Here is a 19,949-nt window from a genome sequence, read left to right on the forward strand (position 1 = left end):
GCCAGTTAGCGTTTATAAATGGGTTAATAAACATACTAAATTATATATTTTTGAAAATGTAAAAATGCAGAAAGTTTTCTGTGATGGGTAGGTTTAGTGTAAGGAGATAGAATATACAGTTTGTACAGTTTAAAAACCATTAAGTCTATGGAGAGTCCCCACAAAGATAGTGAACCAGACATGCATGTGTATGTGTGTGTGTGTGTGTATGTGTGTGCGTGTGTGTGTGTGTGTGTGTGCGTGTGTGTGTGTGTGTGTGTGTGTGTGTGTGTGTGTGTGTGTGTGGTGTGGGAGCGGCAGAGGTTAGTTGAGTGTGCGTGTGTGTGTATCTGGTAGTGGCAGAGGTTAGTTGAGTTTGTGTGTGTGTGTGTATCTGGTAGTGAAAGAGGTTAGTTGAGTGTGTGTTTGTGTGTGTATCTGGTGTGGGAGTGGCAGAGGTTAGTTGTCTGTGTGTGTGTGTGTGTGTGTGTGTGTGTGTGTGTGTGTGTGTGTGTGTGTGTGTGTGTGTGTGTGTGTGTGTGTGTGTGTGTGTGTGTGTGTGTGTGTGTATCTGGTAGTGACAGAGGTTAGTTGAGTGTGTGTTTGTGTGTGTATCTGGTAGTGACAGAGGTTAGTTGAGTGTGTGTGTGTGTGTGTGTGTGTGTGTGTGTGTGTGTGTGTGTGTGTGTGTGTGTATCTGGTGTGGGAGCGGCAGAGGTAAGTTGAGTGTGTGTGTGTGTGTGTGTCTCTGTGTGTGTGTGTGTGTGTGTGTGTGTGTGTGTGTGTGTGTGTGTGTGTGTGTGTGTGTGTGTGTGTGTGTGTGTGTGTGTGTGTGTATCTGGTGTGGGAGCGGCAGAGGTAAGTTGAGTGTGTGTGTGTGTCTCTCTGTGTGTGTGTGTGTGTGTGTGTGTGTGTGTGTGTGTGTGTGTGTGTGTGTGTGTGTGTGTGTGTGTGTGTGTGTGTGTGTGTGTGTGTGTGTGTGTGTGTGTGTGTGTGTGTGTGTGTGTGCCATTTTATTTGAATAGAGTCCCATTCTATAATATTTAATTTCTAAGAGAAAAGGGAACAGGAAGAAAACTCTTAGTTAATTGAGGGGAGTGCCAGAGCACTCTAGAGAAGCACATATGAACAGGGAAGTTAAAAATAGAAAGGGCAAGGGTTAAATAGGCCGTCCCTTTAAAAGCCGTTCATTGACCGTGTGAACATGATATAGCTATTTCCTCTTCCTGAGGTTGACTAATGAAATAGAGTGATGATCTAACTAAGTGTGGTCATCTAATCATCCCATTCACAGGCGCCTTGGCCCCTGTGCCACCCATCTCTGCCAACTGTGCCAGGCGGCATTCATCCCCTGCGTTACACTGAAAGCCGCTAAACAGGCTCATTATTGTGAATTATGGTAGTTTAATGCAGAGCCAATGGCCGTCATTTAGAGCATCCTTTTGATATTCTTCAATGAGCTGCAGGGAAGGTCTCTGTGTCTCAACATTAAACCCATTCAACGGCTTCCTTCCATTCACAGCATTCACAAGCACGTTCATCACTCCGTATTGTGCCTTCCCATTGATTTTGTCCGACACTGAACGCACTATGAAGTGCATGAAGTGACTCAAGGGTACTGCGGTAGCATAACGCACATTAATGGAGGCCATAAAATATGCATCTTTATATGTAGTTCATGTGGGGGTTGTCTGACCTGTCTCCACGGTAGGTCGCTAAACTTAGCACACATCAGGAATAATTCATTCAGAAACAAAAGAAACTGTCAGTAAGGATGCAAATGAACAATGTAACTGTTACAACGGCTGACAATCATTTACTGGCGTGGCATCTGCTGTTAAACAGTGTGCACTATGTCAAAGGTGTGTGAATGACTAATCAAGATGTGTGAACACAAATCACTTCCAAAAATAGAGAATAGTGAATGCATACTATAGTTAACCGACCCTCCAGGGTTGTTATGAGAAACTAAATCTATTAAAAACATCTGTATTAATTTAAATAATGTAAAAAAATAAATTAAAAAAAATTGAAATTTCACCTTGGAAACTAACTGAAATAAATTAAAGCATTAAAAGTAATATATGGAAATGTATAAAAACTAAAACTGAACTAAAACCAAAATTAAAATAATAATGAATATCTGAATATCTGCCGATACCCACTATAGGGGACCTATATATTAGAGGTTAAAATTAACAACAGAGCCCAAACTTTTATATTTATTTTCAGAAATAATAATTACACTCAAATAAACTGAAATGTTTATAATTTTTATAATTCGTCTTTTTCAAAATGTCACAAACACCAGCTGGAGTACACATGATCTCCACCAGAGGGCACTCCTTCCATCTGCTTTATCTCACCATGAAATACATTTCCCAGAACCCATTGCCTGGACTAATCACGTTCTGATTACTTCCACCTGTGTGTTATTATCTGGTTTACTCTTGTCTTTTACGTCCTGTGTATTCACTCTTACTTTGCGAAGTCTTGTATGTTGTTACACTGCATTTCTGAGCACGCGCCTAGAATAAACAGAAGGATATCGTGGTGTGGACGCTAATATAGTTATCTTGGTAACACTTCACAATAAGGTTCATTAGTTAACATTAGTTAATGTATTAACTAACATGAACTAACCATGAGCAATACTGGTACTGTATTTGTTAATCTTTGTCAACGTTAGTCAATAAAAATTCATTCCAATCAATTAATTGTTTGTTCATGTTAGTTCACAGTGCATTAACTAATGTTAACACGATTTAAATAATGTATTAGTAAATGTTAAAATTAACATTAACAATGATGAATAAATGCGGTATACTGTGAGTGCAGTTCATTATTAGTTCATAATGTAGTATAACTAATGCTAACTAATGAACCTTATTGAGATCAAGAAAATATGATCATATAACACCGATTTTATCATCACTGCATTGGTTACCTATAAAGTTCCGTATTAATTACAAGGTATTGCTACTGACTTATAAAGCCCTAAACGGCTTAGCTCCAGTCTATTTAACGGATCTTCTATCACCCTATAATCCATCGCGCTCTTTAAGATCACTAAATTCAAGGCTTTTGGTCATACCTAGGATATCCAGAACCACCAAAGGAGGGAGAGCATTTTCACATTTGGCTCCAAAACTCTGGAATAGTCTTCCTGATACTGTTCGTTGCTCAGACTCGCTCTCCCAGTTTAAAACTAGATTAAAGTCGCATCTCTTCAGCCAGGCATTCATATAATCCTACAGTTCAAACTACAATCCGGCCTCTAGCTCATAAATGCCAGAGGAGAACTGGCCCCCGACTGAGCCTGGGTTCTCCCAAGGTTTTTTTTCTCCATTAGGTCACCTGATGGAGTTTTAGGACCCCATTAGGTCACTTGATGGAGTTTTTCGGTTCCTTGCCACTGTTGCCTTTGGCTTGCTCAGTTGGGGATATTTTGGGGATATTTAATTTAATTTTATCAATCAATAAATTCCTCTTGAAATAAACTTTGTTGTATTATTTAAATTTAATACTGTGAAGCTGCTTTGATACAATCTGTATTGTGAAAAGCGCTATACAAATAAACTTGACTTGACTTGACTTGACTATTGTAAAGTGTTACCGTAATCTTTATAGTTATCGTTCTTGGTGTGAACGGGCCTTTAACTCGACTAAACTGACAGAAGCCTGACAACAGTCTTCTAATACTGGAGATATAATATATATAGTAATTTTCAAGATAATAGAGTTAGTTGACATGTAGTTGCAAAGTTACTTATAGTCGGTTAAATGTCGAAACTGGACCATCGAATTAAAGTGTTACCAAAATGACTAAATTTATTTATTTATTAAATGGGTTAGGGTATAGGTTTGCCACTTTAATGTAAGACAATAAATGATATTCCTGCCATCACAGGACATCTGGTCTCGGGGGAGTGCAGACAATCACCAGACGCAATAATATGTTTGAAAAATATGTGGCAAACTGTGTCCTGAAACGGACCACTGACAAACCCAACCCCCAAAGCTCTTATATATGCAATGCAGCTCAGCTCTGCCATTGTTGTTGTTTTTCTTGTGAATAAATAAAGCTCTGCCATAGTCAGGTCATTGATTACCCAGACACAGGAGTTGCACATGTATTGATTTGTGGCGTGTTGAAATCTTCACGGGTGGTTGGGTCATTTGAAGGACACGCCAATTTGGGGCCAATTCGTCTCTAATTATTATGCGCATATGAAACAAATCATACGCTGTTATATTGCTCGTGTCATTAGAGTACGAGAGTATCGTACCCCTGGTAAGAATAAAAGTGAATACAAGAATCCCACCAGTGAGACACAAACAAAGAAATATCATCTGCTTGATGTATTTCCCCTCTGTACATCTTTTTTATATACAAAATAATGATTTGTTGTTCAACATTTGTGATGTGTTTTCTTCCCCAACTGTGAAATATGGATTTTAATTGTATGCTGCAGTGGGTGGAAAAAGCTCTCATGGTGGGAGGACTTGGCTTCTCTGTTTTATTTACCCTAATGAAAAGCTTTTAGTCAATAAAGGAAAGATATTGCTGGATTTAGTCTGACACACATCACAAACCATCTTCACTTACAAGTCCTGCCATGCAGTATTGAGTGTTGTTGTCTTGGACCTGGTAATGGTTCATCGCACAAGGCTTCTAAGGAAAACGCTGGCCATTTAAATGCAAGTTCTCTCTGCTTGACCAGCATTTACATTTAAATCATAGCGTTAAAGGAATAGTTTACCAAAAAAACAAACAACAACAGCAAATTTGCCATCATGTACTTTTTGTTACATACTGTTTTTCACCTACTATATAGCAGGAAAGTAAGCAATTTCGGATTCAGTCGTTGTTTCAGTATTTTTCTCAAACTAAGCTATCGTATGTGAAAATGTGAAAGTCTTATGGATTTTTTTTTCTCCTGATGTTCTTTAAAAATTCAACTTTTGTGTTATGGAACGACATGGTGGAAGGATGTAAGAATTCAGAGTACTCATAAAAGAGTTTGGCAAGAAGTAACCGGATGACCTACTACTCCCGGTGAGATTCTGAAGTGTTCATACGATGGACACCTTACTTTGCCTTCCCATGAGGCCACAGGAGAGGATTTATGAATGGCAGTGAAGCGATGCAACTAATGCTGGTAAGTCACATGATAATGACAACATTGCGAATGTAGTACGTCCAGATTACATTCATGCTACACACATTCATACTACATAACATGCTTTTTTACTGCTCGCTTATTTAAAATAAGTACCTTCTCAAGATAGTATGCGATTTCAGATGCAGCCATCAAGTTGTTATGTTCTAGTTTGCAGCTTAATGGAGTGATAACATGGCCTGCGCACTATCATTCTAACTCGTTTATGATATTTTATATTTTAGTTTGAAAGCTCCATCGTAACTGCATATGAGGAAGAGACATTATCTAAAATGTCTCTTTTTATGTTTCATAGAAGAATGAATTTGAATTTTTTTTTGAACTATTCCTTTAAAACAAAGCTAAACACTGTTCATTTCTGCGCAGATATACGTTCTAGAATATTTTGTATGTAAAGCTTCAAATTTATTCCCTTCCAAACAAACAGTTCCCGATCCCAGCTCAGTGGATAATGTGGAGTGAATGATCTGTTTATCAAGACGTTTCACATTTGGTTGTGCGTGTATCAGTCATTTGTTTAACAGTTAATCAGTGTGGGCATGGTTTAGCACGGGCCAGTCAAATATTATTTCTCCATAGCTGCTGCAAAGGGAAAAATGATAAATTAGTTTTTTCATTGAACAAGCCTTGTATTGACAGTTGAGGCAGTGCACAGTAGTTGTGTATGTGCGCATTATGCAGATTAGTGTTTTCTTGCACATCACACACACACATTTAGTAATGGATTGCAGTCATTACACTGAAGATGTTTTCATGCCAGCTGTATTGCTCGCAAACACCACACAGCCTCATAACACAGACATTAGGGGAGTTGTTTATGTGAGGGGTAGTGTAAATTCATTAAAAGTGAGAAAACAATCACATGAAATCATGACGGATGTTAAATATAACCCGAATGTGGATATGCAGATCTTTCACATTTAGTATAACCAGAGGCGCAACTACCCATTTTATTGCAGCCCCAAAATGCAAAAGACGCATCAAACATGTTTAAAATATTATATAGGTTTGGGTCGGTATGTTTTTTTAATGCTTTTGAAAGAAGTCCCCTCTGCTATTCAGCATTTTTTCCCTTGCTGTTGACCCTGTAAGAACAAAAGACTGCATATATAATTGTATGTGTCCATGTTCTTGGTTGAAATTATTGATGTTATTTTCAGAACTGAAAATGTAGTCATGCCCTGATTAGCCTGCATATCACTGATTGGACTGTGTGATACGCAAGCATTGATCAGGGTGTCTCTCCCTCACTACAGAGAGTAGCAGACTGCAAAAAACAAGCAGGATGCTCTTAAATCTAGGTAAAAAGTGTACTAAAATCAAGCAAAAAAAAAAAAAAAAAAAACTGCCAATGGGGTAAGCAAAACGTCTAGGTTACGACTGTAACCTCTGTTCCCTGAGAATAGGGATCGAGACACTGTGTCGATGACGCTATGGGAAACGCCCTCCACGTGAACCGGTGTCTGAAAAACTATCCAATCACGGCAATCGAAATTGACCGGCGACAGCCTATGACGTCACTACTAGTGCGACCCGGAAGTATAAAAGGGGCGCCTAGAGAACATGACATCCACTTATCGTCTGAAGGGACTGTTCAGCAGGCATCCCGAGGCATGGCTAACAACACAGTGTCTCGTTCCCTGTTCTCAGGGGACAGAGGTTACAGTCATAACCTAGACGTTCCCTTTCGAAAGGGAACTCGCACTGCGTCGATGACGCTATGGGGAACGATATACAATCCCACCATGCTGACGGGAGTGCATGACAATTATGGCTCGTGGCAGAAACATCAGAACTGGCAGTTTCACCCTGAAATGCCAAGAAACACTCCACCTTCGGGTCACATACAGGCTGTCAGTGACATTATTCCCTACGGTCACTGCCAAAGCTATAAGCCTCAAAGAGACCTCCTAACAAGGAAAAGCCTACCCAGGCCGCTCAAAGGCTTGGAACCAACAGCTTCCATGGAAGGGAATATGGCTAGGGGGTCCGAAAGGAGTCCCATCCAGTCACTTTCTGAGGGGGACATAAAGTCAACCCCACATGCCACCAGGGAGGCTGACCTGATCAAATCTACTGACCTAGTCTTGTCAACAACCTGTCTGTTTCCTAAACAGAGTCTCTCACAAAAAACAAAGTGAAACCGGATCATAGAGACAGGCATCCTGGAGAGTAGAACACAGCACAGCCCTTTATAACTCTTGCAAACGAGGGGAGTAACTCTACTCGATCCTGGATCTACACAGTGCTTTGAAACATTGTGGAGGCTGGGCGCTCTAAAGGAGTGTAGTCAGACCCGTCCCAAATGGGAGGGAGTACTAAAGTGAGTCCCAATGGTGCAGGGCGAATAAACTAAAGCTGTGGGTAGCAAAAAAACACTAAGCCCAAGGGAAAGGGAGGCCTCAGCTATGAGGCGAATGACCTTTTAACCTTATGACTTGAAAATGAATTCAAGGGGCCTAGATAACCAACTTAAAGTCTAGCTGGGAAATTCTAGCTACAATTTATACAGCTCTGAAAGCGGAGACCTCAGCATCACTGCTTCTAACTCTCTCTTCCCAGAGAGACAGGTCTGACAACGCCCAGAATACACCCGCATGGGAGGCTTAGGAATAGCCTGCTACCTATCCTGCTATTTATTCTACACTTAACATCCTAATGCAATTCGCATTATCGCCTAATGCAAAGGCGGGCCTAGGCTACACGACTCTCGTAGAAAGAGGAGGCCAGTACCAGGGAAGAACTAGACCTTACAGAGATAAACTGCAAACGATCTAACTCTAAAGAGACTACGCTCAGAGACTGTGGGACTCAGGACGAAAAAGCTTCTAGCAGATCGACTCCAACAAACTCCTAGTACACATGCCTAAGCAAGAAAATAAAGCAGCCCCCGTGGGATGGGATGGCACTTGAATATCATATGTCTAAAGTTTAAAGTGAGAGGAGACCTGCCATGCAAATACAAGGTGGCTATCCAGGTGGCCCGATGAGGGCCAGTGCTCTGGAGCTTTATACAAAGCGGTGGCCTCAGAAAAAAAAAAAAAAACTCAAATGGGAGGAAGCCATCTCACGCCGAACAGAATCTGTTTGAAGCTCCCGTGCATGGTGGCCTCACTAGAGATTTCTCTATAAGATGAAGCCAACCTGTACACCTAGTGACCAAGAAGCGCCTGATGTAAACTAGGGTCTTAAAACTAGACAAACATGCTTAAAACTATGCAGTATTCACTTTTTATAAGCACCAAATAACACATTATTTTAGTGGAGATTGCATTAACTAGAATATTTAACCTTAAATTCAGCTTATTTCAATTATAAAAATGCTAAAATCATATTTGACCTTTCTTAATTAAGATTCTTAAAATTAGAATTTTTAGGAGTGACATTATTCTTAAAATTACTATTCTTATTACAACGATCTAATTGAACATGCACAATAACTTGCACTTTATAGCTGTCACTTGTTTTGGGTAAAAATCGACCTCATTTTGAAAATGAATTGAATTGAACAAGACTAAAGTAGTACCTTGGAAATCCAGAGTTCTCGCGAGAGCACAATTTGAATTTGCTCAGCGAGTTACTCTGGCATTGAGTAATGATGCTCATTAACTATGCCCTTGTATCCGAGCTGCACCAATCACATCGGGTTATCATATATAGGCGGGCCAGAGGCGAGCTAAACAGAAGACGACAGCGCTGTGACGTCGAAGTCATTAGTAAACATTGCAAAATGGCTATGGATGAACACCAGTTGTTTGAAACGGCTTTGGCCGCTACAATGAACAAGTTAGACTTGGCTTTTTATCTAAAAGAGGAACAGAAGACGCGCTCGAATCGTTCCTTTGCAAGAAGGGCGTTTTTGCTGTTTTGCCGACCGGATACGGCAAGAGTCTAATCTACCTGTTAGCTCCATTATGATTGGTCGTAGTGTTATCCAATTGCATGCAGTGAGATTTTCAAATGCATGCTTGGTGCCGCCCCTTGAGTTGGGCGATTTTCATTAGTCGATGCCAGACCATTAATCTTTCAGATTTGGGTCTGGATTTCCAGGCTACTAAAGAAGACCAATTTTCTAAAAAATAATATTTATAGTCTAGGTTGCAATGTATATCATAAGACTTTTTCTTATCTTTCATGGCAAAAAAACCCGAAATATTTTCTAGAAATAAGATTTTTTTTACTTTCTTAGATTTCAGTTTTTGTAGTGCATGCAGTTGGCAAGGTCAAGATAGTCAAGGTCCTGCTGGGATAAATGTTGTTCTGTACATAAATAGATGTCTGGTTGGTCTCTTCCATGCAATGTCACTTCTTTTCTAAAATTGCCAGTCACAAATGTCAAATGAAAGAAAAAATGCTTTCAAACAGTCAGAGTTGCACCCTGGGCTGCTTTTCTCTTCTGTTTCTAGAAGAGATTCACAGTTTGTGAAATGGAACTGATTTTGAATTGAATTGGCCATAGGACAGAATGACTGGAAGAGGAAATTACTGATGTCAATTGAAAGAAATTTAGCTTTGTAAGTGCAACCAGTGTTATTAAAGGGGCTGTTTACACAACACCGTTTTTAACCAACATATGAAATCTTTGTATGTGCTTTGGTCATTCATTTACACGATAAAGGCGTTTTGGGGGCCTGAAAAACACGTTTCAAAACTCTAACATTATCACCTCTGTGGAAACAACAAAACGCAAATTTGTGAAAAATGTGGGGTATTACGAGCGTATTACGTGTTCAGTCTATAGGCACGTAGTGTTTCTTTATAAAGAGACATCGCCATCTACTGGCCTTGGAGCAGAATACAGCATTTATAATCATTTTCATGGATCCATGTGAACGCGGATCGTTTTGACAATCTTGTTGTTTGTTTGTTTTGCACATCGTTGTCATGTAAACGTGCCCTTAGTATCATTGAGATATTATTATATTCGTTTATCAATTTATAAATCAAACTTTTTATTTTTGTTTTCTGTTTTTATTTCAATTTTAGTCAAAGTTTTTATAACTTTGTAGTGTTGTTTGTCCATATAATTTGTATTAATTATTATTTCAGTTTTAGTTATTTTAAAACATCCACTTAAAGGAATAGTTCACTTAAAAATGAAAATTCTGTCATCATTTACTCACCCCCAAGATGTTTCAAACCTGTATGAGTTTCTATCTTCTGCTGAACACGAAGGACGATATTTTGAAGAATGTTAGTAAACAAACAGTTGATGGACCCCATTGACTTTTTCCTACTATGGAGGTCAATGGGGTCCAAAAACTGTCTGGTTACCGACATTCTTCAAAATATCTTCCTTCGTGTTCAGCAGAAGAAAGAAACTCATACAGGTTTGAAACATCTTGGGGGTGAGTAAATGATGACAGAATTTTCATTTTTAAGTGAACTATTCCTTTAAACTAAATAAAAATGAGAAATGTTGCCTTGGAAACTGGCTGAAATAAAATAAGGTTATACGGTTTTTAGATTTTAAATTATTGAAGTTAAGTCTTATTTCAAGTGGAAAGATGGTTTAGTTTTAGTTAATTATTTAGTTAACCCTACATGCAACCCAATCTCATGAGAATTCATAAGTATTGTACGGGTTGGCGATTTCATTTGAATTTGTATGACCTGACATGTACAAAGAAAAATATGATGTCTAGGCAAACATCGCGAATGTCCAAAACCCTTATAGCTAAGGTAATATCAACTCAGGCCTTGTTCATAACCCCGTGTCCAGCAGAGATGGACCTATATCTGCACCAGATCGACAACGAGAAATACAGTGATGGAAAAGAGGAAGAAAGTGTATAGGAGAAAGAATTCAAGCAATATAGCAGCCATGATGAAGCCTGAGCGAGGGAGAGAGAGCCACCGAAGCCCATAAATCAAGTGGCAGTGAGTGTGCTGAATCAGGGACATGAGGTAAGGTTGATTGTGCCTGCGAGAGACAATAAACCCTGTAATCATCCGTCTCTGCTGCACAAGCCCCGCAATTATCTGCCCATACCTGACCGCCACTTCAGAAAGGGCAAAATCCATCTCACTTCTTCCCAGTGCTCCCACACACACAGCTTCTTCTCTTTTACTTGCATGCATACTGTGGATAAATGTATTCACTCCTCAACTTATGTCAAGGAGAAACTCAAAGTCTGCAGAAATAAAGAAGACTTCTACCGCCGTTTGATTTGTTTCTTTTTAAGGCCACAAACAGTATGCAGATGCTGACGTGAATGCCTGGCCAATGTATCGCAAGGCCATTGCAATGCCATTCCTGGCATAAAGTCTTCTTTATATATATCATATCATTCCAAAAGCCGACTATTTGGATATGAAGAGAGTATCTGATGACATGTTAAGCAACCAGACATTTTATTTTAATTTTTGCTGTTTAGGGGAGTTTATAGGAAATTCATGGACCTACATGTAAAACAGATGAAATAAATAATGAATGAAAGAAAGAAAGACAGATAATATATACTCAGTGAAACACCACCCTGCATCATATTTGCTTAATGACTAATTTAGACATTTTCTTGACAGAAGAAATGCAAACATGACCCCGATGTTTGTGGGTGTTTTACTGCATCCAATCAGTGACAGAAAATGACAGAATTTGGGGAGAAAAAGCTTATGAACTTGTATTTATGTAGAGTCACAGCTTTGTTGATTCACTCACACACACCTCTCTCAATAATAATAAATTATATAATTCATTAATTCAAATAAATGTAATCTTGCAATATTACTTTATCTCTGTCTGATTCAAAAGAAAAGTTTTTATTGATATTTTTTAACTCAGCATCATCAAATTATGTAATATTAGGCCTTTTTTTGGAAATCAACATAATCTATTTTTTAAATATGCAGGGCTGTGTAATTTCTGTTCTGTTATTTCATGAGTACAGATTATTTCAGAGACATAACTCAAGTAAATCGGTATAATATACTGCTAGAAAGTATCTTTCAAACCTTGCAAACAGTGATTAGTTAGACTTTCAGCTTAGGACCTTGTAAACATGACTTTGAACTGTTGCACAAGCATAACAGTAACAGACCTGAAAGAGAAAACCATTGAACCAAGAACTGCAGAATCAAGCTGGCTTGGCTAGATGCATTATAGATGCATTTATCTGTCCTTTGCATGGGACAAATAATTGCTTTTATTGAGCTGATGGGTGCCGGGGGGCAGATTGGGGTTTGCTATTATCCTACATGAATGAACTAGAAATGGTCCTGTAACAGTAAAATAGACACATTCCTAGCAGATTCAAAGCTAAAAGTAGGTTTACAGAATTGAATATTTCAGTGTACAGACCCATAATATTGTGTTGACTAAGATCTTGTCAAGTAGGACATGTGCAGTGCCATGTGGCAGATTTTTTTTATTTTTTTTTTTATGAGAAGGTCCATTTAAAAAGCTCTGCCTCCCTCCTTTTTCTGTCAAATGTAAATTATTACATTAATATTCTTGTATGTTTATATAAAAATAATTTTGTATGTTTTATATTAACACTATTTATTAAAACAAAGTAAACATTGTATCAAGTTTGCACATTTTTATTGTCTTTACATTGCGAGGTGTCGTGATGATCGCACAAAGTTGCAGCTTTAATTTAACCTGGCTAAAACAAGCTTTCATGCAGATCATCATTTCAAGTCATTTCATTAAGTTGATTGAAAGTGTTGATATCCGAGTGGGTGAAATGTTTACTTTGTAATTAGTCTGTCCATCTCCACCAGTTTGACCCTGTGGACCGAGTGCGCGCACGAGAAGTGGGCATTATCACATTGACAGGGTTAACTGAGATGTTCCAGAGTATCTGTATCTGGTCTTCCCCCCTCACACTCACTTCACACTGCTTGAGCTCAATGAGAACATAATGTGCTCAAGGGAGGTTTGGCTGTTTCACATACTATCTGATCTCATATTGTGTAATATTCCTTCCCCCGGTATCACAGGCAAGGCTTAAGCTAGTTCCAGACTAACATGCATGTTTGAGCTGTTTTAACTGATATATCAGCTCCATTGTTCTGTCTCAAAATGCACCAGTAATGTGTTTTATAAGGCACGTTTAGAAAAGCTACTTAATGGCCTAATTGAACTAAGGCCTAATCCTGGCTTAATCTAAGCCCTGTCTGTGAAACCGGGCCCTTATGTTTTGTCTTCGCAAACTGTTTATTTTCTTTTTAGGAAGCGCCTTCCTTGCCTCCTCAAATAAAACATCCCTGGATGTGTTCCTGGATCAACATCTTTTGTTGGTATTGAGATAATATTTCTGTCAAACAAACACTAAGCCTATCCTACATCCTGCCCTGACTCCAGTGTTTCCCATTAATCACCTAGACTCCGCTGGTCAATCTCTGCATGTGCTGTGGGTTTAGTGTGCATTTGGGAACGTAATGGGCACCATTTTATTTTATTTTAGAGTGAATTTGTTTTATAATATTTGTCTATTACCGTCATAATAATAATAATATATAAAAATATAAAATGATTAGGTCCGACCCCCATAATCTCACAAAATCCTGTGGGAAACACTGTAACCCTAACAATAAACTAACAACAACAACCAAAATGACAGATTGATGAGGATATAAGCACCCTAACCTTACCCCCAAATTAGTGATCCATGCCAAAAACTGAATAAACACTCTTGGCCAGCAACTCTGTGCCACACCCGTCCATGTCGCGCCAGGGTCACGCCATTTGATGTACGTGTCCATGTGATGTGCCAAGTGTCAACTTGACTTAAGGTTCCTGATGAAGTGCTTTAATAAACTCAGTTAATCCTCTCCTGGGGTTCCAGTAATAAGGATTACATTTCACTGCTGCCTTTGAGGGAGGGATGCTGGACGGGCACGAGGCTTAAATCTGAGCCAATAATCCGAGTGAGAAGCTATAGTGTTTTAATGCAACATAATTGCTGCATTATTTAGTTTGGCTGTATACTTGCATTAGATGCATGTGTCTGCTGTAATTAGTAATAATTTGGGATGTCAATTTAACACATTAATTTAGTTAATATTAATGCATTAATCATGCCCTTTAACCTATTCCTTAATAAGCCATTGAGCAAATCCAACACCTAAACTCGACACAAAAGCCTTTAAATTTAAAGCTTTACTTGTCTGACATATTAATGTAATGCCTTCATAATTTTGGGTCTTTTTCAGCAAATACTGTTATGTGGTACTGTTATGTCAAACACTATTTACTGTTTTTGGTCAATAGCTGTGTTTTATTCACTGTAAAACGCGTCAATGATCGCTTCACCCACAACACCCCCGGCCCTAGCAACCACTCTTAGCAACGTAAACATATTCTCGTTGATATTGTTCATTGAAGCTTATAGAGTAGAGTATTGTGAGAGATCGGGTAAGCGAGAGCACCTGCATTTACAGTAGATATAGCATTTCCCTTCAGCTCAGTCATATATTCCTAATAAAAATCTGTTTGAATGTCCGCTGCGACATCTTGAACTTTTAACAGTCATGGGGTTTTCCCGTGCCCTGGCACGCTAGTCATTTACCAGTTGCGTCTTGCTTCTCCCTGTTCCCAAGTTTCAGTCCTTTCAATATAAAAGTCTTCTCTACTGACTCGCTCATGAAGACAGTCTTTTCCGCCATCTAATGGTGAAATAATGTAATGCAACAAAATTATTGCTGTTGACAGTCAGGGACAATTTTTTCCAGGGGAAGGAAGGCTTTTAGTGATTTTACTTCATGAAAGTTGCATTGATACATATTGATTTTTTTTTTTGATTTAATATTTGTATTGTGTGCAGGGTAACCATTATATAAAAGCAATAAGGTACTTGAGGCTAGTGCTGTATCGTGAATAAGTCACGGCTGAAGGGGTTGCAGACACTCCACTTTGCGATACAGCACAGCCTCGATTACCTTGCTAACTTATATCATATTAGGGGTGTCACAAAATTTCACAACTTTTTTAACAATACAGCAGCGTCTTTCTAAAACTCCACTTCCACTGATTCATTTTCAAAAAAAAGATAGAACAAAATCAACAAAGTGAATCTAATGCTGTGACAGCCCTACATGATATTATGTATGTTAATGTGATTTAATTAAAATGCCAGTCAATTTACATAGTGTCATTGGTTGCATGTCCTGGAGTTTGAGATATGCTAAAACTGCTCTTTGCATTGTCTTTTACTGAACTGAGAAGCTCCTTGGCAACTTACAGGAAAATGACCTTTAAATCGCAGTGAAACAAATCCAGGCGGAAGCTGCTAGGAAGGACACATTGGGATGGGAAGGGGGGAAAGACTCATTGAGCTTTTTGAGCTAGCTCAGTGTCTCATCTAATTAGAGATGCTTTTTGCTGGAAAAACCATTGTGAACTCAAGCGCAGGATGCTAGCAGGCTTTAATGGGACCCGAAATGCCAGTGTCATCGCCTCAAGCTTGTGAGACGCTTTGACTCATCGCAGATATTCCTCAACAGAAAGCACTTGAGTTTAATTAATTGCTCAATCCGTCTGAGATGAGCGATGGGAAATGATGATTTGCTTGCGAGTAAAATGAATGGTTAAATAGGACGAATAGTGGAACGGCAGCGCGGCGTCCGCACCAAAACAACAGCACAGATGTTGGAACTAGAACGAGTGCGGCAGAGAAGCCGACTGCAGTGCCATCTACACTGTGATCATCGGCCAGGTGTCTTCTGGGTCAAACGGAGATTGTGACCTCTTGATGATTAGTAAACACAAACCATGGCCCAAGAACAGGTGCGCTCGGGGGAGGGAGTGATGAGGCATTGACGGTGTTGTGTGGCCCTGAATTTTAATTGGGTCACAAAGACATTTTATGCTGCTATTATTTTACTGCCACTTCTCAAATTATTCATTGTACAAAATTTGTAATTATGTCATTATTTACTCATCCTAATTCTATTCAAAACCTGCATGGATTCCTTACTTGTGTAGTAAAAAAAAAAAAAGAAGTGTTTGGTAAATAGTAAAGCACTATAAAGGCAGTCCATATGACTACATTCTGACACCGTGTCCTAACCAGAGTAGACGCAAGATAAAAGGGATCTTTTCCATGTCTTAGGACAGTTTTGGGATTTAATTTTCAGGAATTTTCTATTTCTGCAATGCTGTGGTTGACAGCTCAGTTACTGATTGTGTTTTTTATGATAATAAAATGGTTTCATTTGGATTTGAATATCATTATGCATGACTTTAATTATCCACAATGAAAAATTTACATCAGATCTTAAAAAAAAAAAAAAAAAAATTGTTTAAACTGTGCAAACTGTTTTGGTTACTAATTATGTGTTTTGAATAATGTTAATCTGGGTTAATTTTTGTGAATTTTGATTAAGTACCCTTTCATTTAGTTGCGAGTGTGAGACAATAGAGAGCCCGCCCACACACTCTTCTGATTGGCTGTGATCTGTGATTCACTGAAATCTTATCACATGGTGTCTGGTAAGGACAAGGTGTTATGGCCGGTTCAGATTACACGTTTTTTTTATCTTATGCGATAGTCACTGTGTCAGATTACACGATTTTGACTCCTAAAATCGTGTCGTGTCGTGGACAAGAACCATGTCAGACTACACGTTTCTTCCAGACCAGTCATCGCGTGTCGTTTTTGAAGACGCGCGTGAAGGCGAAACTAGTAGCGCCTGACTTCCGGAAACGAACGTAAACAAACAATGGATGAAGCGGCGATTTTCCTATTGGCTGTCTTGTGTTCAGAAAAAGATAAAAAAGAAAGAAAACCCGACAATGGACACGTTCTTGGATTGCACGAAGAGGACAGTATGTACTGTCAATCCTTCAAAGAGAACTTGAGGTAAAATATGTTTCACTCACACTCTCGCTCGCTCGCTCATTCACACACACTCTCTCACTCATTCACACACACTCACGCATTCTCACTCGTAACACACATACATAATCACACTCACACAAACAAGTTTCTCTATAGCGAAGTACAATTTAATGAATGATTAGTTAGCTTAATGCTAATTCCAGTCAGTTACTCACCGGGTTGCTGAAGTACTTCTGCTATTTTTCGCCAGCATTTTTCTTTTTTAATTCTGTCATGGTACTCTCTCGATGAAACATTATACAGGCAGGAGTACTGTTGCCACAGCTCCACGAACCTTTCCTCCATTTCATAATTCCACTTAGAAACACCATCGTCTCTATTTCGTTTCGGCATTTTTGAAAGCTGTGTATGGAAATGCGTCTGTGCTCCTATTGGTCAATGTCACACGTGCTAGAACCCGTCGTGGAGGACCGAAAAAAAATTAAACATGCTAGTCTTTTTGTCGTGGTGTCGTGAAGCATCGCAGACGCAACGTAGGCTGTCGCCCGCTATGACACACTATACGAGATGAAACGATCGAATCTTGCGTCCCGACGCCCGTTGTCGTATACGAATTCCCACGACACTCTAAGTCAAACGGATCGTGGCAAAATCGGGCTAAAAACGTGTAATCTGAACCGGCCATTAGTCTTCTGAAGCCAGCAGTATCTTTTTTTTATTTTTTTTTATTTTTAGTAGCTATTTAAGCCATTACTTACTGATAATCTTGCTGTACTGTATCTCCTAAATATCAGTTGTATTTCCAGAATGGTGCGGCATAAATTAATTTGCAATGAATGTCAACTTATTTTTCTGTTCCTTGCATAAACCTATTCTATGGCTTCAGAAATCTTTGAATATATAGGGTGCAGACTACCTGTATGGTGTTTTATGGTCACTAACTCATGGCAGTTCATTTCTCTTGTACATTTTGGCAATTTAGAGGCTATTTTGAATGAATTCGAAGAATCTCATTTGTACATTTTCCTACAATCTCACGCCAAAGTGATGGTTATGTTTAGGGGTGGACCTTCATGCTAAAAATTATTCGCATCATACAAATTCATACGGAATTGCACCTCGTAAAATAGTAATGTTTTCCTGTGAGACAGTTAATTTATGCTTTCACTGTATGGACAAGAGCAATGTTAACCCTCTATAGAACATCTCTTTTTTGAGTTCCTTTAGGAAAAGAGTGACTTGTGGGTGAGAAGGAACAGTTTTCTTATTTAGGGTGAATCATTCTTATAAATAGCTTGATGTCTTTATATGAACTGTATGAAATCAATATCCCTGTGCAGTGTTAATGCAGACGAACTGTATTAGGAAAGTAAGGTGAGCTATTTAATAAGTATTTTAGGGGCCCCAAATTCGTCTATGCAGCTCAGAACTGGGGCACATCAGTTCTAAATTCATCATGTATCCAGAGATATCTGGACCTTTGCACCAGTACTGCAGGCGCTCTATCCAGACCCTAAGGACCCAAATGGGGCATCCATCCTCCATCATGCCCTGCTCCTTATGTGCTACAAACCCAGCAAAAACAATACAAATCAGCTCTAACTAATGTAGGCCAGCCATTTTGCTTGGAGTTCCACAGGAAACTAAGAGGACTTACCTCTGTCTGTGTCATAGAGGTAGACAAACTTGTCCCACTTGTAGTGAGACAGGAGACTCAGGACGGCGCCCTTTAGAGGAGGGCGCATCTGGATGACGAACTGCACGTCTGAGTCGATGGGGTAGCTGGGAGTGACGAAGGAGGTGTGGAGAGCCCCGCAGAAGGAGGTCAGCGTGTTCATGGACTTCTTGTCATAGAAGCCGAAGATGGCGTACACCCCTCTGGAGAACTGCGAACAAACTGGAATCAGAACAAGACGAGTTTTAGTTTGTTTACGACCGAGTTACAGTACAAACAACTTCATAATTCTATATCAGTCCTACAAAATGGAATCGGATGATCTTGGCATGTGAGTAATTGCAATAATAGGAAAATCTGTACAAACACGGAAATTTGTTTTGACTGCATGAATATGAGCAGAGAAATAATTGCATTATTTCCAGCAGATGAAAGTGCTGCGTTGCGTCTGACAGTGAGAACCCATCAATACACTCTTGCCCTAAACAAAACACTGTCTGATTGGCTGTTCCTTATTCTCCCAAAACACTTGAAGCAAATGAAGCATAATTATGCACATCTCTATGAACCAAGAACAATCTCATTACTGACACGGATACAAAGCGGTTTGCGGAAAACCTCATCTGTGTTACAATATTTAGCCAAGGGCAACAACATGGGTAGTTTTGTATGCAAGAAATTAAATTAATTTATGATCGATATATAACCCTTAAATGATATTTACAAATGTTCACTGTAACAACAGATTTAGACTTTTATAAACAAATCGTGAAACCTGTGGCTAAATTAACACCGTTATCAAGACATTTTCAAGATAGTGAAGAACCCTGGAGAGGAAACCAGCATCCAAACTGGTTGACCAGCAATATCTTTTCACTGTTGGCTGATACTTCACTGTTGGCTGATGAAAAAAGTGGTCTCCTACAAAACACTAACATCTCTGCACACTGCTTACTTAAACAATGGTATGATTGGTAATGTTGTAAAGTACCTCTAAAAAGCCTATTAAAGGGGTGGTTGATTATGATTTCACTTTTCTAACTTTAGTTAGTGTGTAATGTTGCTGTTTGAGCATAAACAACATCTGCAAAGTTACAATGCTCAAAGTTCAAAACAAAGGGAGATTGCTTTTAAAGAAATTCCTTATTAAGGACTACAAAAAACGGCTGGTAGAGACTACACGACATTCCTCCTGGGTTAGTGACATCACCAACCCTAGAATTTACATAAACCACGCCCCCAGAACACGATTTATAGATTATCAAGATAAAACATGCTAATCAATGACTAGAAGATAACTACACCTAAGCTACATAAATTCATTAA

The 19,949-nt window shown here is 39.0% G+C and overlaps 1 protein-coding gene across 3 annotated transcripts in view; it reads right to left on the reverse strand.

The window, feature by feature from the left end:
- The window catches only part of gria3b (glutamate receptor, ionotropic, AMPA 3b), a 158,445-nt gene that overhangs the window by 95,524 nt on the left and 42,972 nt on the right, over window positions 1-19,949 (reverse strand). For all 3 annotated transcript variants that reach the window (XM_082178297.1, XM_082178296.1, XM_082178298.1), the window contains exon 3: window positions 18,606-18,845. In XM_082178297.1, coding sequence (XP_082034423.1) covers window positions 18,606-18,845 — 240 coding nt within the window. The remainder of the gene's footprint in view (window positions 1-18,605; window positions 18,846-19,949) is intronic.

This window comes from Leuciscus leuciscus, assembly GCF_965113295.1.
Source record: "Leuciscus leuciscus genome assembly, chromosome: 8".
NCBI lineage: Eukaryota > Metazoa > Chordata > Actinopteri > Cypriniformes > Leuciscidae > Leuciscus > Leuciscus leuciscus.